The following is a 20,187-nucleotide window of genomic DNA, read 5'->3' as shown; positions in this document are numbered from 1 at the left end:
GGTGTTTTATTATGCAGTGTTATGTATATTAGGTGTTTTATTATGCAGTGTTATGTGTATTAGGTGTTTTATTATGTAGTGTTATGTGTATTAGGTATTTTATTATGTAGTGTTATGTGTATTAGGTATTTTATTATGTAGTGTTATGTGTATTAGGTATTTTATTATGTAGTGTTATGTGTATTAGGTATTTTATTATGTAGTGTTATGTGTATTAGGTATTTTATTATGTTGTGTTATGTGTATTAGGTATTTTATTGTGTTGTGTTATGTGTATTAGGTATTTTATTATGTAGTGTTGTGTATATTATGTATTTTATTTATTTAAATTGTTTTGTTTCCTGTTTGGACCCCAGGAAGAGTAACCACTGCCTTGGATATTTGGCTGTACTTGTCATTTAGCAATATGCTTTCTCTTGTTAGACTGAGCCGTACGTATTGTATTCTTAGAATGTCATAGAGAGAGCTCAGGGACATTGTTGCCAAACCAATGCTGATGGAACAATATTGTAGCGATGCAACAAAAGAAAATCTTATACTCTTGTAGTGATTGGAAATCAGTCATGCAAACTAACTCCATTTTGACACCAAAATGTTTCTGATGACAGATGTTGATGACAAAATGTAAATGGTTTGCCGGATGAAAGAGTACTTTACATTATTCAGCATAGTGAAAGCTCTGGCTGCACTGTATATCTTATTTCAAGTGTTTCTGATTCTGAAGCTCCTATTTGAGCATCATTGGGTTTTTGACTGGATGTTTAATTTACCATGTCTTTTATTTACTGGTATATCTGTTCCTCTGTCACTCAACGCATCCATCCATACTGAGGTCTGACAAACAATTCTAGCCCAGCCTTGAAACCAGAAAACAACCTCAGTCCCTGTGGCCGTCTTTGTGAAATATCAAACATTGACATAACACAGCTTTTATTCAGGAACGCATTAAACAACACTTGATTGCTACTTCAGAGGTAGCACTGCAGTGTGTTAAACCTGGTACAACCAGTCAGGGAGGGAGGGAGAGAAAATACTATATGACTCACTGTACAAGATCTGTGTTTTATTGGCTGAAGACCAAAGGAGGCAGCTACATGGTTATTTCCATTGCTTTGAAAATCCCTTAGTTCCCTAAGTCTCTTAGTTTGCTGTTTTGACCCAGATTGGTGTTTTACCATCTGACCCAGACTGGTGCTTTACCATCTGACCCAGACTGGTGCATTATCATCTGACACAGACTGCTGTTTTATCATCTGATCAAGACTGGTGCATTATCATCTGGCCCAGACTGGTGCATTATCATCTGACACAGACCTGTGCTTTATCATCTGACACAGACTGCGGATTTATCATCTGGCCCAGACTGGTGCATTATCATCTGACCCAGACTGGTGCTTTATCATCTGACCCAGACTGGTGCATTATCATCTGACACAGACTGGTGCTTTATCATCTGACACAGACTGCTTGATTTATCATCTGATCAAGACTGGTGCATTATCATCTGACCCAGACTGGTGCTTTATCATCTGACCCAGACTGGTGTTTTATCATCTGACACAGATTGGTGTTTTATCATCTGACCCAGACTGGTGTTTTATCATCTGACACAGACTGGTGTTTTATCATCTGACCCAGACTGGTGTTTTATCATCTGACACAGACTGGTGCTTTATCATCTGACCCAGACTGGTGCATTATCATCTGACCCAGACTGGTGTTTTATCAGCCGACTATGTAACCAGAGCAGCTACTTTGCATCTCCTCCTTATAGTTGTGATATCTGTTATCTGTTAGGTTTGCCTGGTGTATCAGTGGCCTTCTCTGCTGCTGTCGTGTGGGGGAGCAGGGTTCTTCCTAAAATCGATCATTATCTCTGGCTCCCATCCTGATCCTGTTGGTGAGTGACAGCCAGTGGCAGAGGCTGCAGACTTGGCTCAGAATAACAAGTCTATGCTGATTCTCCAGTTTCCTCAGTCCCCACATGGCAGTGTTTTATCTGGAGCAAATGTTCTCATTGGCGATGCTGACATTAGGAGCTAGCAAAAGCCTTCTACTGTCTGCTACACCATGAGTATATTACAGTCATCTGACACACTAGTTTTTCCATTTTAGAGTGTGATTTCAGTGTGAAAAGCACAGCCACCTGTACTCTTTGTAATTCATTTTTCTTAGAAGAGAGCCATTTCACCAACACCTTAATAACACAGCTGTCTGGTCGAGTATATTTTTATATTTGAATTATGCAGAAATAAATCAATAAATCATTTTTGTGTGAATACGGTATGTGTATAAGATGCGTCTCAGTTGTTTTAGTATTTGTCAGGCCGGTGTTTGTCAGGCCAGTAATACCACAGCTTCAGTATGTAGTTTCAGCAGGCCAAGTGGAGTCACACATAGTGCTATGCGAAATGGCAGTTTCCTTTCACCTCTGCCAAGCAATGCCACTAAATCACTTTAACAGCCTGGCTTTTCTCTAAATGGACCCATAACAACGTAATAAGCCACAGGCTTCTGCTATTGCCACACAATTTGGGAAGTGGAATTCACTCAGCAAGTTTAGTACTGGATTATAGGAACATTTCCAGATTTGATTTAGCATAATATTTTTGATTATGTGTGTGTTCCATCAGAGAATGGCAAGTGCCAAATGCAGCTTAGCCTGTAAGATTTTCTCAATGCATGCATGCCATATAAAATGAAGAGTATAGAGGTACATGTCTCAGTGATTGGAATGATCTTCACATTCTGTGTGGATTGGTCTTTGGCCACAAATCTTTGCCTCCAAAGGGCCCTCATCTCTCCTCTCTCTCTCTCTCTCTCTCTCTCTCTCTCTCTCTCTCTCTCTCTCTCTCTCTCTCTTGTTTTCTCTCTCTCTCTCTCTCTCTCTCTCTCGTTTTCTCTCTCTCTCTCTCTCTCTCTCTTGTTTTCTCTCTCTCTCTCTCTCTCTTGTTTTCACTCTACTCTCTCTTTCTCTCTCTCTCGTTTTCTCTCTCTCTCTCTCTTGTTTTCTCTTTCTCTCTCTCTCTCTTGTTTTCTCTCTCTCTTTCTCTTTCTCTCTCTCTCTCTCTCTCTCTCTCTTGTTTTCTCGTTCTCTCTCTCTCTCTCTCTCTTTCTCTCTCTCTCTCTCTTGTTTTCTCTTTCTCTCTCTCTCTCTCATTTTCTCTCTCTCTCTCTCTCTCTCTCTCGTTTTTTCTCTCTCTCTCCCTCTCTCTCTTTCTCGACACAGGCTCTGGTGGTTATTATACAGAAACGACCTACTCGCTCAGCCAAAGGAAACTCATTATCTTCTCCTCTACCGATTCATTTTTTATTGTTCCCTCCATTTCTACTTTCCAATGAATAATAATATTATGAATTACAATATTAACATTATTAATAACAATAACATTATTAGTAACAGTATTAATAACAAAATAGCATTATTAATAACAATACGATTATGAATAACAAGAATACCCATGTTAATAACAAGAATAACATTATTCATAACGAGAAAAGCATTATTAGTAACATTATTAATAGCAAGAATAACATTAGTAACAAGAATAACAAGAATAACATTAATAGCAAGAATAACATTCTTAATAACGAGAATGTAATTATTAATAACATTATTAGTAACAAGAATAACATTATTAATAGCAAGAATAATATTATTAATAGCAAGAATAACATTAACAATACTACCATTGTTAATAACATTATAAATAACAAGAATAACACTATTATTAACCATATTTACATTATTAATAACAACAATAACATATAAATAACAATACTACCATTATTGTCATTATTACTTACAATAATAACATTAATAACAATAACAGCATTATTAATAACAAGAATACCATTATCGATAACGATACTACCATTATTAATAACATGATTAATAACAATAATAGCATTACTAATAACAAGAATAACATTACTAATAACAATAATAACATTATTAATAACAAGAATAACATTACGTTTTTACCAGAATAAATGACACTGTTATTGTATACTGAATCATATATTTCAGTCCAGGTGCAGTCATATAGATGCTGATATATTCATAACACTTTATCGAGGGCTTGGGACTATAATGTTCTATCTACAAAAAGATGATTCTGAGATAATTAGCTTTAAAGTTCCGGACCCTCATTGGTTTGAGATTTTGTTTTAACTAAATGAATTGGGGTATTCAGAATTGTATATACATGTAGGTAGAGAACATTGGACAGAAAAGGGCTGTGTTAATAACTACGTTTTGACAAAAATGTAGATAGAACCTTATAATCCCAAACTGTCATATCAATTGCCATTGAATAATTCATACAGCTGACACCTATAGGCAAAAGCCTCCTCGTAATTCATTACATTGACTTCTCATGTCTATTGCAGTGTTAGTCTTAGATTTTCATTTAAATCTTGAGACTTTGTCTTTTTGTGTAGTTCTTCAGTGTCTTCATGAATTTCAGTGAGACTGAACTACATGGATTTTGATTTTATTGTCACAGAAGGTCAAGGAATTACTAGTTGATTTCCTTCCCAGAAACACAAGTCACATAATGCAAACACTTTCTCTCATTTTTCCATTACCCCAAAACTGTAGTCAGAGAAGATCTCTTTGTGTTGCATAAGGCGCTTCAATTAAATCTAAGATGATGTAGAGATACTGCATAGTGAATGAATAATGATTTCTGTCCCATGGAAGTGGAAGAGGAATGAGACAGTGCTCTCTCAGGCAAGACAAGCAGAAACTCTAGCAATCTCAACATTAACTTTTAATATTTAATGACAGTTGATAATACTTTCCACAGAGTGTGGTTGTTATTGCACAGTAAAGGAAGTGCACATGCTTCCCAGCCAATACAGTTTGGAAAAGTTTGTGCATATGTAACAGATGTGAAACGCTAGCTTAGTTAGCGGTGGTGCGCGCTAAATAGTTTTTCAATCGGTGACGTCACTTGCTCTGAGACCTTGAAGTAGTGGATCCCCTTGCTCTGCAAGGGCTGTGGCTTTTGTGGAGCGATGGGTAACGATGCTTCGTGGGTGACGGTTGTTGATGTGTGCAGAGGGTCCCTGGTTCGCGCCCGGGTATGGGCGAGGGGACGGTCTAAAGTTATACTGTTACACATATATTGTGACAACATTTTGTGAGTTTTTTGTTGTGGTGCCAGCCTGAAGCATCCTCATTCCTTAAGGGATGCTTTGAGAGCGGAGTTAGAATTCTAACATGTCCGTGTCCGGCTGACCAGACCGGACACGTCGCATGCGCGAGCGTCACAAAATAAATGTAGAAATCCATGTTATTCAATTATTGCACCCACACTGCTCGCACGCCTCAACGAGCGTCTGCGACGCCAAGGGCTAAAATAGAACTTTGACGCAAATCTCGCTGAAAGTCCTGCCTCTCCCATCTCCTCATTGGTTTATAGAAGCAGGTACCCACGTGCCATCTCCTCATTGGTTATACCCACGTGGGTGATTGAAAGACAAACTGTTTTGCTGTTGGTCGTGGTAATACTATGAAAGTTTGGATGCTATCACCACATAAGTTCAAACTAACTCGCCTAACTAAATCGCCCTCCAAATGCACCTCTGCTGTTTTCAATCAAGATCTCACCGATCACTGCCTCATTGCCTGCATCTGTAATGGGTAAGCGACCAAACAACCACCCCTCATCACTGTCAAACACTCCCTAAAACACTTCTGCAAGTAGACATTGACCTCATCCCGTCAGTAGCTGATGCTTGGCTATTCTTTAAAAGTGCCTTCTTCACCATCTTAAATAAGCATGCCCCACTCAAAAAAATGAGAACTAGGAATAGATATAGTCCTTGGTTCACTCCAGACCTGTCTGCCCTTGACCAGCACAAAAACATCCTGTGGCGTTCTGCATTAGCATCGAATAGCCCCCGTGATATGCAACTTTTCAGGGAAGTTAGGAACAAATATACACAGGCAGTTAGGAAAGCTAAGGCTAGCTTTTTCAAACAGAAATTTGCATCCTGTAGTACTAACTCAAAAAAGTTCTGGGACACTGTAAAGTCCATGGAGAATAAGAGCACCTCCTCCCAGCTGCCCACTGCTCTGAGGCTAGGAAACACTGTTACCACCGATAAATCCACTATAATTGAGAATTTCAATAAGCATTTTTCTACGGCTGGCCATGCTTTCCACCTGGCTACCCCTATCCTGGTCAAATTCCTGGCACCCTCCACAGCAACCCACCAACGCCCCCACCATTTATCCTTCACCCAAATCCAGATGGCTGATGTTCTGAAAGAGCGGCAAAATCTGGACCCATAGAAATCAGCCGGGCTAGACAATCTGGACCCTCTCTTTCTAAAATGATCTGCCGAAATTGTTGCAACCTCTATTACTAGCCTGTTTAACCTCTCTTACGTATCGTCTGAGATTCCCAAAGATTGGAAAGCTGCAGCGGTCATCCCCCTCTTCAAAGGGGGTGACACTCTAGACCCAAACTGCTACAGACCTATATCTATCCTACCCTGTCTTTCTAAGGTCTTCAAAAGCCAAGGTAACAAACAGATTACCGACCATTTCGAATCCCACCGTACCTTCTCCGCTATTCATCGACCTGGCCAAGGCTTTCGACTCTGTCAATCACCACATTCTTTTTGGCAGACTCGACAGCCTTGGTTTCTCAAATGATTGCCTCACCTGGTTTACCAACTACTTCTAGAGTTCAGTGTGTCAAATCGGAGGGCCTGTTGTCCGGACCTCTGGTAGTCTCTATGGGTGTGCCACAGGGTTCAATTCTCTGGCCAACTCTCTTCTCTGTACACATCAATGATGTTGCTCTTGCTGCTGGTGATTCTCTGATCCACCTCGACGCAGACGACACCATTCTGTATACTTCTGGCCCCTCTTTGGACTCTGTGTTAACTAACCTCCAGACGAGCTTCAATGCCATATAACTCTCCTTCCGTGGCCTCCAACTGCTCTTAAACGCAAGTAAAACTAAATGCATGCTATTCAATCGATCACTGCCCGCACCTGCTCGCCTGTCCAGCATCACTACTCTGGACGGCTCTGACTTAGAATACGTTGACAACTACAAATACCTAGGTGTCTGGTTAGACTGTAAACTCTCCTTCCAGACTCAGATTAAGATTCTCCAATCCAAAATTAAATCTAGAATTGGCTTCCTATATCGCAACAAAGCATCCTTCACTCATGCTGCCAAACATACCCCCGTAAAACTGACCATCCTACCGATCCTCGACTTTGGTGATGTCATCTGTAAAATAGCCTCCAACACTCTACTCAACAAACTGGATGCAGTCTATCACAGTGCCATCCATTTTGTCACCAAAGCCCCATACACTACCCACCATTGCGACCTGTACGCTCTCGTTGGTTGGCCCTCGCTTCATACTTGTCGCCAAACCCACTGGCTCCATGTCATCTACAAGTCTCTGCTAGGTAAAGCCCCGCCTTATCTCAGCTCACTGGTCACCATAGCAGCACCCACTCGTAGCACACGCTCCAGCAAGTATATCTCACTGGTCACCCCCAAAGCCAATTCCTCTATTGGTCGTCTTTCCTTCCAGTTCTCTGCTGCCATTGACTGCAACGAACTGCAAAAATTGCTGAAGCTGGAGACTCATATCTCCCTCACTAGCTTTAAGCACCAGCTGTCAGAGCAGCTCACAGATCACTGCACCTGTACATAGCCCATTTGTACTCAGTGTCTGCTAAATGACTAAAATGTAATGATTAACCATCAGCATCCCTGCAGGTGCCTGTGTGAGGTTTCTATTGGCCTCCTCTCCATCTATTTGGCATTGCCAGTGACCTGTCATGACAGAGTGTTGACAGATCTGCCGGGGCACACAGCATATGCTACCCTTTTATTGAAGAGATGCAAACCAGAGCATTTCCATAGAGGTCACTCTACTCTGTCTGTTTTAGGATTGTCAGACAATGACGTTTTTTAAAATAAAGTTATCCACATGGCTTTCTATAGTTAAAAACTGATTCATGTAATTTTTTTGAATGTTTCAAATTTGACCCTAATTAAAGATGTTTCCATTTAAAACACATCACATTGGGTTTTAGGTACAGTATAACACATTTTGATTGCAGGGGAAGAAAACACAAAATAAACTCTATTTTACTTTGTTTGTTTGGCACTAAACCTCAAACAAACACTGTAGCTATCTACACATCATTTTCAATATTTTGCATTCACCATTTATGTTTCCATTTAAAACACATCACATTGGGTTGTAGGTACAGTATAACACATTTTGATTGCAGGGGAAGAAAACACTCCACTCCCTACACAGCCTCTGTCTGACCATCCCTATACACAGCATCATCCTTCCACCCCAGGCCACCCTGCCTCTACCTACCTGCCTTCCCTGCTGACTCCCTACACAGCCTCTGTCTGACCATCCCTATACACAGCATCATCCTTCCACCCCAGGCCACCCTGCCTCTACCTGCCTGCCTTCCCACTCCCTACACAGCCTCTGTCTGACCATCCCTATACACAGCATCATCCTTCCACCCCAGGCCACCCTGCCTCTACCTGCCTGCCTGCCTTCCCACTCCCTACACAGCCTCTGTCTGACCATCCCTATACACAGCATCATCCTTCCACCCCAGGCCACCCTGCCTCTACCTGCCTGCCTGCCTTCCCACTCCCTACACAGCCTCTGTCTGACCATCATTCCCCCTCCACAGCCCACACAAAGCAGTGGCAGGGGAAGACCTTGTTAATGACACACTGTTATCACCCTTCAATCATCCTAGACATTGGGTTGGTACTAGACTGTAACCTGTTGTGGCTCATGGAGAAAGTCCCTACATTGAAAGTGCCAATACGCTGCCTATGGTACAAATGACTGGGCATTTGTCAGGAGGTAGATTCTGCACAGGTGGGCCTTCACAGGTTGACAACTATAGAGGTAGTAGGTATAATCTGCACAGGTGGGCCTTCACAGGTTGACAACTATAGAGGTAGTAGGTAGATTCTGCACAGATGGGCTTTCACAGGTTGACAACTATAGAGTTAGTTTTGTCCCATTTGGTGCATTTGATTTAGCGCCAGCCACGGCCCACTACTATTAAACTGGGATCAATATGATCATTCTCTATTAAACTGGGATCAATATGATCATTCTCTATTTAACTGGGATCAATATGATCATTCTCTATTAAACTGGGATCAATATGATCATTCTCTATTAAACTGGGATCAATATGATCCTTCCCTATTAAACTGGGATCAATATGATCATTCTCTATTAAACTGGGATCAATATGATCATTCTCTAAAAAGCTGTTGAAACGCAACAGTCAGTTTCATTTGGCTATAGCTGTTGGCTGTATACTGCACAGATGTAGGATCTTAATTAGACCACTCTTTTAGTGTATTCAAGGTTTAAAATGGCTTCTAAAGTTTGTAATTTCCACCCCAAAAAATGTCAGACTTGATTTGCACTAAAGAAAAATGTATCAACCCCCTACATAAAATGTCCATGAATTATAATCGACTTAATAATTCCCATTTAAGATCCTACATCTGTAGGTCTGCTACCTAGACCCTTTGAGTGGCACACCCATGTGCTTTTCATTAACTTCAACTATAAACAAACAATTTCATTTTCAATTGACAGATAACACCATTCTATGGTTGAGTGATACAAAGAGTGTGTACAGACAGGTCACACCAATAAAGTGATGGTCCCATGTGATTGTGCTTAACCTCTTATCTGGCCTAACAGAAAACAAGACCTCTGTTTCACCGTGAGATTACTGGCAGAGTGGCTGCCTATCAAGTATCAGAAGTCCTACATCCAAATGTCTCTGTTCAAACCACAATACAAAGAAGTGCCAATCAAACGAACATGGATTCATGTCTCTTGACCCCACAGAGAAAGGTCACCTCCGTAATGTCATGTTGTAATTGAATTACTGCAGAACAGATGGCAGATAGAGGACAAAAGTAAATGGCAGATTGATGTGTGATGATTAAACAGTAGGGACACAGAATGGGAGATGCTCCCAGGACGTTCTTTTATATTCACCACAGATCTGGGCCCAACATTGTGTTTCATATTCACCACGGATCTGGGCCCGACATTGTGTTTTATATTCACCACGGATCTGGGCCCAACATTGTGTTTTATATTCACCACGGATCTGGGCCCAACATTGTGTTTTATATTCACCACGGATCTGGGCCCGACATTGTGTTTTATATTCACCACGGATCTGGGCCCGACATTGTGTTTTATATTCACCACGGATCTGGGCCCAACATTGTGTTTTATATTCACCACGGATCTGGGCCCAACATTGTGTTTTATATTCACCACGAAACTGGGCCCGACATTGTGTTTTATATTCACCACGGATCTGGGCCCAACATTGTGTTTTATATTCACCACGGATCTGGGCCCAATATTGTGTTTTATATTCACCACGGACCTGGGCCCAACATTGTGTTTTATATTCACCATGGATCTGGGCCCAACATTGTGTTTTATATTCACCACGGATCTGGGCCCAACATTGTGTTTTATATTCTGGGCCCAACATTGTGTTTTATATTCACCATGGATCTGGGCCCAACATTGTGTTTTATATTCACCACGGATCTGGGCCCGACATTGTGTTTTATATTCACCATGGATCTGGGCCCAACATTGTGTTTTATATTCACCACGGATCTGGGCCCAACATTGTGTTTTATATTCACCACGGATCTGGGCCCAACATTGTGTTTTATATTCACCACGGATCTGGGCCCAACATTGTGTTTTATATTCACCACGGACCTGGGCCCAACATTGGACATGTATCTCTCCCTGCTAAAGCTCTGTAAGTTGGTTCTCCCCTCCCTTCCTCTTTCCCAGCCAGACCTATTTGAGGTGCTGTCGCTTTAAATCTAATGAAATCAACTGGATATCTTAACTGCAGGCCATTTATTTCAGAGGAGGTTGGCATTATGGGTAATTAATGTGAAAAGTGTCATGATTAATCCTGCTACGTTCACCCCTGAGGCTAGCCTCAATGCCTGGGCAAAAACTGTCTCCCCGACAAATCCCCCTGACACCCTACACTGTGTATTTAAGTCTCCTAAGCCAGAAAAACATAATCTTTTAAATTCTGTGCTCGCAATACCTTTCACTCTGCATAAAAATACCTTTCACTCTGCATAAAAATACCTTTCACTCTGCATAAAAATACCTTTCACTCTGCATAAAAATACCTTTCACTCTGCATAAAAATACCTTTCACTCTGCATAAAAATACCTTTCACACTGCATAAAAATACCTTTCACACTGCATAAAAATACCTTTCACTCTGCATAAAAATACCTTTCACTCTGCATAAAAATACCTTTCACTCTGCATAAAAATACCTTTCACTCTGCATAAAAATACCTTTCACACTGCATAAAAATACCTTTCACACTGCATAAAAATACCTTTCACTCTGCATAAAAATACCTTTCACACTGCATAAAAATACCTTTCACTCTGCATAAAAATACCTTTCACTCTGCATAAAAATACCTTTCACACTGCATAAAAATACCTTTCACACTGCATAAAAATACCTTTCACTCTGCATAAAAATACCTTTCACACTGCATAAAAATACCTTTCACACTGCATAAAAATACCTTTCACACTGCATAAAAATACCTTTCACTCTGCATAAAAATACCTTTCACTCTGCATAAAAATACCTTTCACTCTGCATAAAAATACCTTTCACTCTGCTCTAACAAAATAATTGTAGGGTGAAGCCCTTGAAATGTAGCTAATGATTTAACAGCAAAACTTCCTTGCTTCCTTTGATGCGTTCTATACATGTTTCTATCACAGAATTGGAAAACACCTAGCTATACGTAGACTCGTAGAATTATCACCATCTGATGAAATCACTCTTGGCATTTGCAAAGAAGCTCTAATAATAATAATAATAATAATTTGGTATTGTGTTTCCCTTTCTGGAAATATGTTTTCGATCTCAACACATAACAGCACAGCATCACCACAAGGTGCATAAATGCATATACATTAATCACAAGTAATAACCACAGCAGACAACACATGTAGATGCAGTTCATATATACATTAACCACAAGCAATAACCACAGCAGACAACACATGTAGATGCAGTTTGTATATACATTAACCACAAGCAATAACCACAGCAGACAACACATGTAGATGCAGTTCATATATACATTAACCACAAGCAGACAACACATGTAGATGCAATAACTACAGCAGACAACACATGTAGATGCAGTTTGTATATACATTAACCACAAGCAATAACCACAGCAGACAACACATGTAGATGCAGTTCATATATACATTAACCACAAGCAATAACCACAGCAGACAACACATGTAGATGCAGTTCGTATATACATTAACCACAAGCAATAACCACAGCAGACAACACATGTAGATGCAGTTCGTATATACATTAACCACAAGCAATAACCACAGCAGACAACACATGTAGATGCAGTTCGTATATACATTAACCACAAGCAATAACCACAGCAGACAACACATGTAGATACAGTTCGTACATTCTGGGAGGAGGGGGGAGTTGAGCACTTATTTATTCAATTGACTTTTACTGGTGGGAATGAATGATTTCTGGGCGCTAGACTGGGACTGTTGACTTGATTGGTTGCTTTCATTTAGAATGCGCTCACTCTGTGTTTTGTTGAATTCTGCATGACCGTATTTTGTATGACTGGGTGTGTTCCAGTGTGAAGGGGAGGATAACCTACTTACTCAGTGGCATCAGGATAGAGGAGTCCTAACAGTGAAAACAGCCAGGACAACAGATGGTTAATTCACCATTGCTTCCCCCAACCACCCCCTGTGTCCTCCAGATAGCATAATTTGTATCATGTTGAGAAACCCTGGAATTTGCAAATTGATTAATGCAAACCTTTTATCCCAAACAGCCCTCATGAAGATTTCATCACTACCTAGAAAGATGTCTCCAATACTGGGGGACTTGACTATACAATACAATAGAACACAATACAATACAATACACAATACAATACAACACAATACAATACAATAGAACACAATACAATATACACTACAATAGAACACAATACAATACAACACAATACAATATACAATACAATAGAACACAATACAATACACAATACAATAGAACACAATACAATACAATACAAATACAAGACAATACAATATACAATATACAATACAAGGCAATAAAATATACAATACAATATACAATACAATATATAATACAATATAACACAATGCAATACACTATACAATACAATGTACAATACAATATACAATACAACACAATATACAATACAAGACAATACAATATACAATACAATACAAACATCAATCATTGTTAAAGCCACCCTCTCAAATACCCTCATCTTCCACACATTACCCCCTTTAGGCCTATTGGACAGGACTCTTTCATTGCACATAGTGTGTGCATAATTTATTAGGGATTATTGATTAAACTGCTCATTTATTATACAGTATTTCCGATGGTCACAATTTTGTATTTTTTGCCAATTTCAACCCAACTTTATAACATTGACATTGACTTTGAATGTTGAAGCGTTTGAAACTTTTACGTCAATAGAGGATTGTCTTTCACTCATGTAATGGCAACTACAGGGCAGCCATCTGCATCAGAGACTTGGCTGATTTGTGTTGGGTGTTCAGGCGTCTCACAACAGATAGTGAGTTACCAAGCACCTCTGCCTGTCTAATGTCACGTAAAAGCTTAGTTGGCTCAGACAGTCTGGGTAGTATCCAGCCAAGGTCACCGCAAATCATCTCCAATGATCACCCCCTGCCCCCCTCACCTTCTGCTCAATTTTTTCAGTTCAGTAAGCCCAGCTCATTGGCCACAACCAGCCCTCTACCCACTCCAGCCCTCTCCAGCCCCATCCAGCCCTCTTCCCTCTCCAGCCCTCTCCCCTCCCCAGCTGTCTCTGCCCTCTCCAGCCCTCTCCCCTCCCCAACTGTCTCTGCCCTCTCCAGCCCTCTCCCCTCCCCAACTGTTTCTGCCCTCTCCCCTCTCCCCTCCCCAGCTGTCTCTGCCCTCTCCAGCCCTCTCCCCTCCCCAACTGTCTCTGCCCTCTCCCCTCCCCAACTGTCTCTGCCCTCTCCAGCCCTCTCCCCCCCCAACTGTCTCTGCCCTCTCCAGCCCTTTCCCCTCCCCAGCTGTCTCTTCCCTCTCCAGCCCTCTCCCCTCCCCAACTGTCTCTCCCATCTCCAGCCCTCCCCCCTCCAGCCCTCTCCAGCCCTCTGCCCTCTGCCCTCTCCAGCCCTCTGCCCTCTCCAGCCCTCTCCCCTCCCCAGCTGTCTCTGCCCTCTCCAGCCCTCTCTCATCTCCAGCCCTCTCCCCCTCCAGCCCTCTCCCCCTCCAGCCCTCTCCCCCCCTCCAGCCCTCTCCCCCTCCAGCCCTCTCCAGCCTTCTCCAGCCCTCTGCCCTCTCCAGGCCTCTCCAGCCCTGTTGTCTCCAGTCCTCTCCAGGCCTTGCCAGGCCTCTCTAGCCCTGTTCTCTCCAGTCCACTCCAGGCCTCTCCAGCTCTGTTCTCTCCAGTCCTCTCAAGTCCTCCCCAGGCCTGTCCAGCCCTGTTCTCTCCAGTCCTCTCCAGTCCTCTCCAGTCCTCTCCAGTCCTCTCCAGGCATCTCCAGTCCTCTCCAGGCCTCTCCAGCCCTGTTCTCTCCAGTCCTCTCCAGGCCTCTCCAGCCCTGTTCTCTCCAGTCCTCTCCAGTCCCCTCCAGTCCTCTCCAGGCCTTTCCAGTCCTCTCCAGGCCTCTCCAGCCCTGTTCTCTCCAGTCCTCTCCAGGCCTCTCCAGTCCTCTCCAGGCCTCTCCAGCCCTGTTCTCCCCAGTCCTCTCCAGTGCTCTCCAGCCCTCTTCCCCTCAGCCCTCTTCCCTCTCCCTTCACCAGCCCTCTCCCCTCTCAAGGCCTCTCCAGCCCTGTCCCCTCTCCTGCCCTCTAACCTTCTCCAGCCCTCTCCCTTCTCCAGCCCTCTCCCCTCTCCAGGCCTCTTCCCTCTCAGCCCTCTCCCCTCTCCAGCCCTCTCTCCTCTCCTGTCCTCCAGCCCACTTCATGCACTCTCCAGCCCTCTCCAGGCCTCTCCAGCCCTATCCAGCCCTCTGCCCTCTCCAGTTCTCTCCTGTCCAGCCCTCTCCCCTCTCCAGCCCTCTCTCCTCTCTAGCTATCTCCTGCCCTATCTAGCCCTCTCCCCCTCTAGCCCTCTCATGTCTTCTCCCCTTATAGCCTACTCATGCCTTCTCCCCTCTTCAGCCCTCTCCAGCCATCTCCCCTCTTTAGCCCTCTCCAGTCCTCTCCCATCTCCAGCCCTCTTCAGCCTCCCCCTCTCTCTCTCTCTCTCTCCCTCCCTCCCTCTCCTCTCTCTTTCTCCCCTTCACTCTGTCTCTCTCTCTCTTGCCTCCCCTCTCTCTGCCTGAGTAATGGCCTGCCTCTACCTTCCTGTCACCATGAGAGGTGGTGCTGGCTCTGCTCTGTTCTCCTTTTTTCATGTGTGTCCTTTTAACTGGCCAGGCAATCCCAGCTGAGATCTCTATCGACCATGATTTATCTGATATAGCTACAGTTCTGCTTCTCTCTCTCTCTCTCGCTCTCCTCCCCCACACTCTCTCTTAAGTTCAGCATAAGTACAGTGCTACACATACCAGAAATGAATAGAGAGGGCTGAGGGAGAGGAGGAAAGGGTGAGAGCACTCTTCGGGATGGCTACATGTGGCGATGCCAGAGAGAAAGAGAGAGGGCTGAGGGAGAGGAGGAAAGGGTGAGAGCACTCTTCGGGATGGCTACATGTGGCGATGCCAGAGAGAAAGAGAGAGGGCTGAGGGAGAGGAGGAAAGGGTGAGAGCACTCTTCGGGATGGCTACATGTGGCGATGCCAGAGAGAAAGAGAGAGGGCTACGCTTGTCACAGAATTTTGACTGGAACTAAATCATTCAGTAGAATCAGGGACCAACCATAGTTTTCTTGGTAATGGGGGTTATTGTCTGCATCTGGTACAGATCTTAATTTGTTTCTCACAGCAGGAAAATAATACTGCAGCAACATGAAATTAGGGCAAATCAAGTCAGACATTTTAAGTGGAAATTACAAACTTTAAAAGCCTTTTTAAACCTTGAATACACCACAATTTGGATTTCCTGCTGTGTAGGAAAATTGTCTGAGACAACAGAGTGATCAAAGATAGCAGATCTGTGTCTGAATGTATTGCTAGCTATCTTTAGCTCTCTCCTCTCCCTGTGGTATCATTCCAAAGCCTCTTTTTCCCAGGTACACCACCACAGAGACAGGCACCCCTGTTCTCCTGATGTAGCAGTTTTGACAGTTGAGCTGAATCGGTTTCTTCCTCTGCAGCATCATCCTGCTTTTCTATTTCTGGGTATCTGTCTGTATTGTGTATCTGTCTGTATTGTGTATTTGTCTGTACTGGGTATCTGTCTGTATTGTGTATCTGTCTGTAGTGGGTATCTGTCTGTAGTGGGTATCTGTCTGTATTGGGTATCTGTCTGTATTGTGTATCTGTCTGTACTGTGTATCTGTCTATATTGTGTATCTGTCTGTATTGGGTATCTGTCTGTATTGGGTATCTGTCTGTACTGGGTATCTGTCTGTATTGTGTATCTGTCTGTACTGTGTATCTGTCTGTACTGTGTATCTGTCTGTATTGGGTATCTGTCTGTACTGTGTATCTGGCTGTATTGTTTATCTGTCTGTATTGTGTATCTGTCTGTACTGGGTATCTGTCTGTACTGGGTATCTGTCTGTACTGGTTATCTGTCTGTACTGTGTATCTGTCTGAATTGTTTATCTGTCTGTATTGTGTATCTGTCTGTATTGTGTATCTGTCTGTAGTGGGTATCTGTCTGTAGTGGGTATCTGTCTGTACTGTGTATCTGTCTGTACTGTGTATCTGTCTGTATTGGGTATCTGTCTGTATTGGGTATCTGTCTGTACTTGGTATCTGTCTGTATTGTGTATCTGTCTGTACTGTGTATCTGTCTGTACTGTGTATCTGTCTGTATTGGGTATCTGTCTGTACTGTGTATCTGGCTGTATTGTTTATCTGTCTGTATTGTGTATCTGTCTGTACTGTGTATCTGTCTGTACTGGGTATCTGTCTGTACTGGTTATCTGTCTGTACTGTGTATCTGTCTGAATTGTTTATCTGTCTGTATTGTGTATCTGTCTGTACTGGGTATCTGTCTGTATTGTGTATCTGTCTTTACTGGGTATCTGTCTGTCTGTACTGTACATTGGCTGTGAATCAGTAACCTGGGATGTGTATTTATTCTCACACAACCCATTTTCTGGCCTCTGTGTTTCTTTGCATTGTTGATGCCTGCTCTCCCTCACCCACCCCCTCTGTCTCTCTCTTCCTCTCTCTTTCTTTCTCTCTCTGCTGCTCTCTCTTGTAGCTGCTGCTCTCTCTCTCTCTCTCTCTCTCTCTCTTCTAGCTGCTGCTCTCTCTCTCTCTCTCTCTCTCTCTGCTCTCTCTCTCTCTCTCTCTCTCTCTCTCTCTCTCTCTCTCTTGTAGCTGCTGCTCTCTCTCTCTCTCTCTGCTGCTCTCTCTCTCTCTCTCTCTCTCTCTCTCTCTCTCTCTCTCTCTCTCTCTCTTGTAGCTGCTGCTCTCTCTCTCTCTCTCTCTCTCTCTCTCTGCTGCTCTCTCTCTCTCTTGTAGCTCTCTTGTCTCTCTCTTGTAGCTCTCTCTCTCTCTCTCTCTCTCTCTCTCTCTCTCTCTCTCTCTCTCTCTCTCTCTCTTGTAGCTGCTGCTCTCTCTCTCTCTCTCTCTCTCTCTTGTAGCTGCTGCTCTCTCTCTCTCTCTCTCTTGTAGCTGCTGCTCTCTCTCTCTCTCTCTCTCTCTCTCTCTCTCTCTCTCTCTCTCTCTCTGTAGCTGCTGCTCTCTCTCTCTCACCCACCCCTCTTTGTCTCTCTCTCTTTCTTTCTCTCTCTTGCTGCTGCTCTCTGTCTTCTCTCTTTCTCTCTCTCTGCTTCTCTCTGCTTCTCTCTCTCTCTCTCACTTGCACACACACACACCGGCACACGCTGTACCTCGCTCTATCACAGTCTCTGACTATGCTTCAGAAGAGTGCTGTGCTGTGCTTCCTCGTCGGTGAGACCGTAGTGACCAGTGACTGTTATTTTCGATGTGTGTATGGAGTCCAGGCTGTCCTGGGATTTCAGCCAACCAGCATTCAGGGAGTCGATGCTCAAGCCACTGCTCCAGTTTTAATTAGCATTAATTTCACAGTGACAGCAGCCAGAGTCAACGTCTTCTCAGTCATCCACACTGTCTCAACAGTCAACGTCTTCTCAGTCATCCACACTGTCTCCGCAGGAGGGACTTTACTGCCATCATCCACATCCAGACGCATGGAATTGTCCGGTTGAACATCGTCAGGACGCAAATAGATTTGGAGAAAAAAGCAGGAGAGGGAAGGGAATGCAGCAGTAGTGAGGGAAGGGAATGCAGCAGTAGTCTTCACTGCGTGAGACTGGGCAGTAGGAGGAGGGTGAGAGGGGCAAGGATGCTGCTTCTGGACCACTCACTGCTGTCCCTCATCTAGTGGGTTATAGTGGGGCTGTTACTAAAACAGAAGTGACCATTCAAAGGGGTTTGGTGCGTCTGTGTGAGCGTGTGAGGAGTCGCTGGAATATTTATTTATTTATCTTCAGGATTTTTCTCTTTTACCTCGCCGCTGCAGATATCTTCCCTCCCTCCCTTCCTCCCTTCCTCCCTCACTCTCCTCCGGCTAAAGGGAAACGATAGCGCTGGATTCTGCATGCCCCTCCATCAGCTTGGATCTTTTTTCCTCCTTCTTAATGAAATCATCCTGTTTCCCGTGGGGAGGTGTCTTATCTGCTTCTCTGCAGTGTAGGGGCTTTCATCTTAGGGGGTAGTAGTCTCTCCACTGTCCTCCAGCCCTACCTGTGGGTGGGAGAGAAGAGCCTCCTCCCAGTGATACTGGCACCTGAAGCCCCCTCTGCTTTGTTATACTTCAATATCATAATTGAAATGTATGGTTCTAAATTTACTCGTGGATTTAGCATTGTGTCAACTAAATACTTGTGATATCCATTTTGGTGCCTGGATGCTGACTTTTTAAAGACTTTATCTCAGGATGATTGCACACCACTCAAAGGTATTTAGTCCTCAGTCCAACAAACATCTCTAGATATCTCTAGATAACATGTTTTGAACAAACAAAAATAGGATTCTCACTGGGATTTCATGATGAGACAATAACTGGATTTTGTCTTTGTTTCACATCCTGGAAAACCTGCGTGGTCAGAAGTTGTTTTCCCCCAGCCATAACTAAGGAGAGATCTGGTCCTATCCTCCAACTTAACATTACCCGGTCCCCAGGATTATGGAGGTGACAGGCTTGCCGGTCCGCTGAGATGTCCTGTCTTCGTGGGGTGGGACTGGGAGAGGCCCTGGGGGGCTCCTGTGCCCATCTGGAGGTGATGGTGGTGGGGAGCAGACTCGCAGCAGGGGGCCCTGGGCTGGGCCAGGGTTCAGGCTGGACAGGCCTAGGCCTGGGGTGTTGGTGGAGGCTGGTCTTGTTATTGGCCCTGCTGGCTGCACTCCCCACCCAGGCAGGGACGGCCCGCGTGTCTTCCAGTCTAAGCACCACGCACCATGTCCACCATTTCCACAATAAGCATGGCACAGTGCCCATCGCCATTAACAGGATGCCTTTCCTCACCCGAGGAGGCCATGGTAAGGGCTCTTACACTCTTTACACTGGTGTCTCTTGAGTCTGGTCCATGTACACACAGTTAGTGGAGGAGTTGGTTTGGCTTAAGTTGTAGTAGAGGTTGTTGGCCAATAACACAGGCTGATTTGTCTTTACTTTGGTGCTGTAACCAAAGTCCATCTTGGTATTTATTCTACTCAGTTATATGTGTTGGTTTAGTAGTATGTGTTGGTTTAGTGGTATGGGTTGGTTTAGCGGTATGGGTTGGTTTAGCGGTATGGGTTGGTTTTGTAGTATGTGTTGGTTTAGTGGTATGTGTTGGTTTAGTGGTATGGGTTGGTTTAGTGGTATGGGTTGGTTTAGTGGTATGGGTTGGTTTAGTGGTATGGGTTGGTTTAGCGGTATGGGTT

At 43.6% G+C, this 20,187-nt stretch overlaps 1 protein-coding gene across 4 annotated transcripts in view; it reads left to right on the top strand.

Annotated features, from left to right (window-relative positions):
• The window catches only part of nrxn2a (neurexin 2a), a 386,153-nt gene that overhangs the window by 266,576 nt on the left and 99,390 nt on the right, over positions 1-20,187 (top strand). Inside the window, exon 1 of one of the 4 annotated variants that reach the window (XM_042311451.1) lies at positions 18,138-19,800. The exons of the other annotated variants lie outside the window; for them this stretch is intronic. Coding sequence (XP_042167385.1) covers positions 19,479-19,800 — 322 coding nt within the window. The 5' untranslated portion in view covers positions 18,138-19,478. Of the gene's footprint in view, positions 1-18,137; positions 19,801-20,187 lie in introns of those variants that run through there. 4 annotated transcript variants of the gene reach the window in all.

The sequence above is a fragment of the Oncorhynchus tshawytscha genome, linkage group LG33, assembly GCF_018296145.1.
Source record: "Oncorhynchus tshawytscha isolate Ot180627B linkage group LG33, Otsh_v2.0, whole genome shotgun sequence".
Lineage (NCBI taxonomy): Eukaryota > Metazoa > Chordata > Actinopteri > Salmoniformes > Salmonidae > Oncorhynchus > Oncorhynchus tshawytscha.
Note: the sequence above shows the minus strand (reverse complement) of the source record. Positions and strands in the feature narration are given on the sequence as shown.